The 5,880-nt window shown below is 47.4% G+C and overlaps 1 protein-coding gene across 1 annotated transcript; it reads left to right on the top strand.

Moving 5' to 3' along the window:
* Positions 1-991: 991 nt before the first annotated feature.
* ADRB1 (adrenoceptor beta 1) lies at positions 992-4,805 on the top strand. The gene is made up of 2 exons (XM_027851873.1): positions 992-2,711; positions 2,956-4,805. Exons 1-2 carry the CDS (start codon positions 1,227-1,229, stop codon positions 2,995-2,997), a joined length of 1,527 nt encoding a protein of 508 aa, XP_027707674.1. The 5' UTR covers positions 992-1,226; the 3' UTR covers positions 2,998-4,805.
* Positions 4,806-5,880: the final 1,075 nt, after the last annotated feature.

Raw genomic sequence — 5,880 nt, 5'->3', positions numbered from 1 at the left:
TCAGAAGTCTCTGTTCATTACGTCAACCCAATCTGACAGTACTTTTTTTGTTTGTATTGAACCAACTAGAATAATAAATCATGTGAGTAACAAAACAAAATACAGGTGTTATTATTGAGTGTGAAAGGTTTGAAATGTAATTAAACACGTTCTTTTTTGTTGAAGTGTCATTTACTTTGTACGTTAACATTTGTGTTTCCTTAAACCTCTCTTTATATTATCAACACACATAGTTGCATCATACTTACACATTCATTAGCTGGGATTTGGGTGTGTGTGTTTTTCCAACTAGTCTCCATCGTTAGATGCACAACCTTCGCTTCTTTTATGTAACTACTGCACTGGAATAACACGAGCTTCTTAGAAGAATAGCTCCCAGAAAGTGTTCCTGACAGATGTATGGTTATCCCCACCTCCCCCATGTAACACGTAGCACTGCTTCAAAGTTTCTCTCTAACAAATAAGACTCTTCTCTGATCCCCTGAACTGCGGCAGGTCTGAGGCTGGCCCTGTCTCATCTGACCAGGGGACGTTTTTTATACGTACACCGCCAGGTTTTCCGATCCGAGAATCAGACACACAGCCAAACTCCTCCAACCCGACTTTCCAAACTGCCCTTCTCTTTAAAATGCCTCCGTCTCCTCCCCTCCAAACCGAGCAAGCCCTTTGTAGTGGGGTCGGAGTACAATTTTCCCTCTGCGAGTATCCGAAGCCACGGTCCCCAGTCCCTGGACGCGGGGCTTGAGTTCTGTGCTCTCTTGCCCCCCCCAGGCTCCCCAGAGCCACTTAATTGCCTGTGGGAGGGCAGTAAAGCGGAGGAGGGAGGTGGGGGACAAAATAGGGGCGTGCCTTGGCCCCTGATTGGCTATAGGATACTGACGCGAGGCCTCCAGGGCTGTGTTGGGGGGAGCTAACTGTGGGTTAGGGTGGGGTGCTGGGTGCAGGAGCTGCCAGACCAGAGCGCTCAGAAACATGCTGAAGTCTCAGCAGCGACTGCAGCTACAGCAGCAACCTGGGAGAGGAGGGAGGCAGCAGCAGGCGCGGCTCCTGCGGGGAAGGCACCCGGCGCGGACGTGTCCGGCTCCGCGCTGCTGCAGACAGCTGTCTTGACCTGGCCCTGACTTGACCCCTTTCGCCGTCCCCTCCCACCCTTAGGCTCTTCGAGTTCCTCAAACTACGGTCCTACTCCGTCCCCACTCCACGTCTTCAGTTACTTCCTCCTCACAATGGGAAATGGGGCGCTCGGCTTAGGCTACGAGCCCTACAACCTGTCATCTCCTTCGCCGGCCCCAGACGGGGCGGGCGGAGAGGCAGCGACAGCGGCAGCAACTGCAGCAGCAGCCACGGCCGCCCGGCTGCTGGTGCCCGCCTCTCCTGCCTCCTCTCTGCTGACCTCGACGACTCCAGCGCCCGTGGCCCTGTCACAGCAGTGGACGGCAGGCATGGGCATGCTCATGGCCCTGATCGTGCTGCTCATCGTGGTGGGCAACGTACTGGTGATCGTAGCCATTGCCAAGACGCAGCGTCTGCAGACGCTCACCAACCTCTTCATCATCTCCCTGGCCAGCGCCGACCTGGTCATGGGGCTGCTTGTGGTGCCTTTCGGGGCCACCATCGTGGTGTGGGGCCGGTGGGAGTACGGCTCCTTCTTCTGCGAATTCTGGACGTCGGTGGACGTTCTGTGTGTCACCGCCAGCATCGAGACGCTGTGTGTCATCGCCCTGGACCGTTATATCGCCATCACGTCTCCGTTCCGCTACCAGAGCCTGCTGACTCGGCCGCGGGCGCGGGCGCTCGTGTGCACCGTGTGGGCCATCTCGGCTCTCGTGTCCTTCTTGCCCATCCTCATGCACTGGTGGCGGGCGGACGGCGACGAAGCGCGGCTCTGCTACAACGACCCCAAGTGCTGCGACTTTGTCACCAACCGAGCGTACGCCATCGCCTCCTCCGTGGTTTCCTTCTACGTGCCGCTGTCCATCATGGCCTTCGTCTACCTGCGTGTCTTCCGCGAGGCCCAAAAGCAGGTGAAGAAGATCGACCGCTGCGAGCGGCGCTTCTACAGCGGCCCCCGCCCGCCGCCCTCGCCCTCGCAGCCGCAGCCGCCGCAGACCCATGCGCCCCATCAGCCGCCCCCCGCGCCCGCACTGCCGCCCTCGCGCGCGGCTGTGGCCAACGGGCGCCCCAGCAAGCGGCGGCCGTCGCGCCTCGTGGCTCTCAAGGAGCAGAAGGCTCTCAAGACGCTGGGCATCATCATGGGCGTGTTCACCCTCTGCTGGCTTCCCTTCTTCCTCGCCAACGTGGTGAAGGTCTTCCACCGAGACCTGGTGCCCAACTGGCTCTTCGTCTTCTTCAACTGGTTGGGCTACGCCAACTCGGCCTTCAACCCTATCATCTACTGCCGCAGCCCGGACTTCCGCAAGGCCTTCAAGCGGCTCCTGTGCTGCCCGCGGCAGGCAGAGAGGCGCCTCCACGCCAGCGTCGGGGAGCTGTCGCGCGGGGGCTCCGGGGCAGCCACGGCTGGAGGCTGCGGCACCTCTGCCGCGGGCTGTGCCACCCCGTCTCCCGCGGCCGCCTATGCGGAGCAGGGCGAGCTGCTTCCCTCGTCGCCTCACTACCTGGAGCCCTGGGCCGGCTGCAACGGCGGGGCGACCGGGGACAGCGACTCCAGTCTGGAGGACAGGGACAGCAAAGACTCGTATTCGGAATCCAAGGTATAGGACCGGTCGCTGGTGGAGGGGGGAGGGGGCGGCGGTGGTGGAGGCGGGAGCCGGGCTTGTGTTTTTTTTTTTTTACTTTCTGGCGGGGGCGACCGGGCAGGTAGTTTCGAGGTTGGGGGCCGTCGGGGAGGTGTGAGGAATGGGGCTTTCCCCCCACCCCCTCCCCACACCCTCACCCAGGAAACTGGTTTGGAAATCCAAGAGGAAGAAAACCAACAGCCCTGAACTGTCTTCACAGGGAAGAGAGGATCTGTGTTTACTCAAGACCGAAAGCAGGTGATAGTGTATCCTTCATACCTCATCTGAATCATCCACGACAAACAAAAGCAACTCGACCGTTGAACACAAGGAAAGTTGGGGGCGGGGGGGAGGTTGGGATTTTGGACTTTTATTCTTGACTTCTCTGGGGAAGTGGGGCACGATGCCTGTTTCATCTTTTCCAGTCTAATTCTGATCCTTCCTGCAAGGATTGTGAAAGTGTTGGGTAGATAGGTGGGACGGAGAAAAGAATACGGGATTCAGAAAAAAAGAAAAACCATCAACTTGTTTTTTCCAAGAGCTGCACTTAATAATCCTGTTTTTTAAGACTATCAGCTGTTCCCATCCTATTCCTGGGAACTGGACCAGTCAAAGGAAGAGAAAATGAATCTGTGGACAGTTTGACAGAACAGATTTTTTGTTGTTGTTTTTTAGTTCCATGAAAGTTTTTTGTCATTATTATTTGAAAGTCTGAGTAGTAACATCTTTAAACAAAGCAGAGGGGAAAGGATGTAAAAATCATTTTCACCTTTTAAAAGAGTTTTATTTAGAACAAACAACCTGACTTTCCTTTTGCACGGCAAACCTAGCGTCTTGGCAATGGTGATGAGGCAGAGGGGTTCCTACCTCAAACTGTGCATATTGCACAGGGATTTTTTTTTAAAAGATATGTTTATATTAAACAGATTATTTATGTATCAATATTAGTTTGAAGGACCAGGCACGAGCCTCTGTGACACGTGACTCTGTCACAATTTGAAGAGAGGAAACAGTCTTAGTGTCAAGAAAAATTACTGCACATTTGAAAAAAGAAAATAAAAAAGAGTGGTTCAAAATGCCTTTTTGCACAGTGTTAGAAATTGTAAAATCCACTGAAGATATTACTTGCACACACACACACACACACACACACACACACAAATTTTAATGAGGGGAGGAGAGGGAGTTGAAAATAACCTGAAATCCAAACTCTACTTTTTTGTCTGTTATGTTACTGAGTTAATGTTTCATTGGAAAAAATAATTACTTTTTATACTATTTTATCATGGTACTGTAACTGTATCCATACTAAAAATTTAAATATAATTTTTTTTATTATTTTTGTATGTCCAAGTGCTCACGTGAATCTGCTGTTAATTTAGCACTTGTGTGTCATTTCTATTTCCTCCTGTGTATTTTATAAAGTATTTATACTCTGGTGCAACTAACTACTGTGTAAGTAAATGGTCTATGTGCAATAAATACAAATGCAGCACAATCAAGATATGTACAGTGTGTCTGTAAGGGTTTGGAAACAATTTCCAGCTGTAATGAAAAGACTAGCATTTGTTTTGCTTGCAATAGGGATTGGATTTCCAATGCAACTATTCATAATAGCCTTTCTTGACACAAAAGCTTGGCAAAATGTGGTCTAGACCAAATAAAGCTATATTCCTATTGAAAGCTTCTAATTTTCCTCCAAAATTCATAGGCAGATTCAAAGGCATTTCCAAACCATTTCTCAAACAGCAAGCTCCCATATGCTGGCTGTACTTGCCTTTCTTAAAAGGTAACATTTTGGATTATGTAGAGAAATATAATTTTACCTTCAAAATACAATCTTCAGAACAACAGGTAAAACAACTGCTACTTTGCACAAAAGAAATAGGGCAGACTATATGTAGATTGAATAATTTGTTACCTGCTTTAAATGAAATCAGTAATTCCTTGGTTTTCTAATACGTAGCCTATAAAGTTCAGTGTATAGTATGTATATTTCTCTAACGGCTATTTTGAATGTAAAATGCTTCCATGGTCAAATGATTATTTATAAAAATATTTTCCATTCAAGTGGTTTTTTCCCCATTTATTTATCTAATCAACCCTTGCAGCAATGTTTCAGATGGATAGATAAAACCTATTTGACAGATAATACAAGGGGTCCATGCACTAAGAATTTTCGGACACCCTATGTGGCATTTATGGGATTTTACATAAATGGGGGCAGGAGGAGGGGTTGGCCTTATTTAATAGCTTCATAACATGTAAAAGTATCCAGAATATTTTTGTAATTTGTTTCTAGTGAAAGTATTGTGAAATTCCTCCCAGTGAAGGATTGTCCTACAAAATAACGATTCCTGCTTTTGTACTTCTAAGAGCTTTTCTTCTATAATTTTATGATAAGCAAGCCAAAGTTCCATCTATCAACTTTTAGTATATGCTAAGTGTTAACTCATGTGTCTCTGTGTCTATTATGATAAGTCAGGATAGAATACCGTTCTTTTGGTGGGATGTTTAAATAACCTGTACTTACATTGAATTAAGATAAATATTAACTTTTTAGCGAACAGTAATAGGTCGCATGAACAGTAGCATGGTAGCATGGGCTTCCACAGTTACACAGAAGCTGTTACAAAGTTTAAAACTCTCCACCAATACTGAGACAGCAAAATAAATACAGTCCTTAAAAAAAAAAATTAGGTGAGACAGTTTAAAACAGTTCTATTCCCTCCCTTCCTTATCTGCTGTTAGTCTAGAATATTAGTAGCCATGTAACCATTTTGCCTAGTAGACCTTGTGGCAGCAAACAGATGCTTTGCTTTCCTGATCCACTCAGTTTAAACTTCCCATTTAAGTAAGAAATTTCCCTGAATAAAAACGGAATAAATAGGCCCTTAATATCCAGAGACTTGGAGAGCTTAGAAAGTTTACTGAATTTTTACAACAAATAAGCAAAAGTAGTCAATTATTTAACATTACTTATTAATAAAAGTTAGTAACTCTTTCCCAGAGAAAATACTATAATTTTTAGCTAATTTTATACTTATTCAGGACCAAGAAGATTCTGAGTTCAACAGGTTTCTCACGGTTTTTCTGAGCAGATGATTATATCTACTCAGGGCTGTGGTAATGATTCCAAATATCC

This window comes from Vombatus ursinus, unplaced genomic scaffold, assembly GCF_900497805.2.
Source record: "Vombatus ursinus unplaced genomic scaffold, bare-nosed wombat genome assembly UNPS02009205.1, whole genome shotgun sequence".
Lineage (NCBI taxonomy): Eukaryota > Metazoa > Chordata > Mammalia > Diprotodontia > Vombatidae > Vombatus > Vombatus ursinus.
This window is presented reverse-complemented; position numbering and strand designations above follow the sequence as displayed.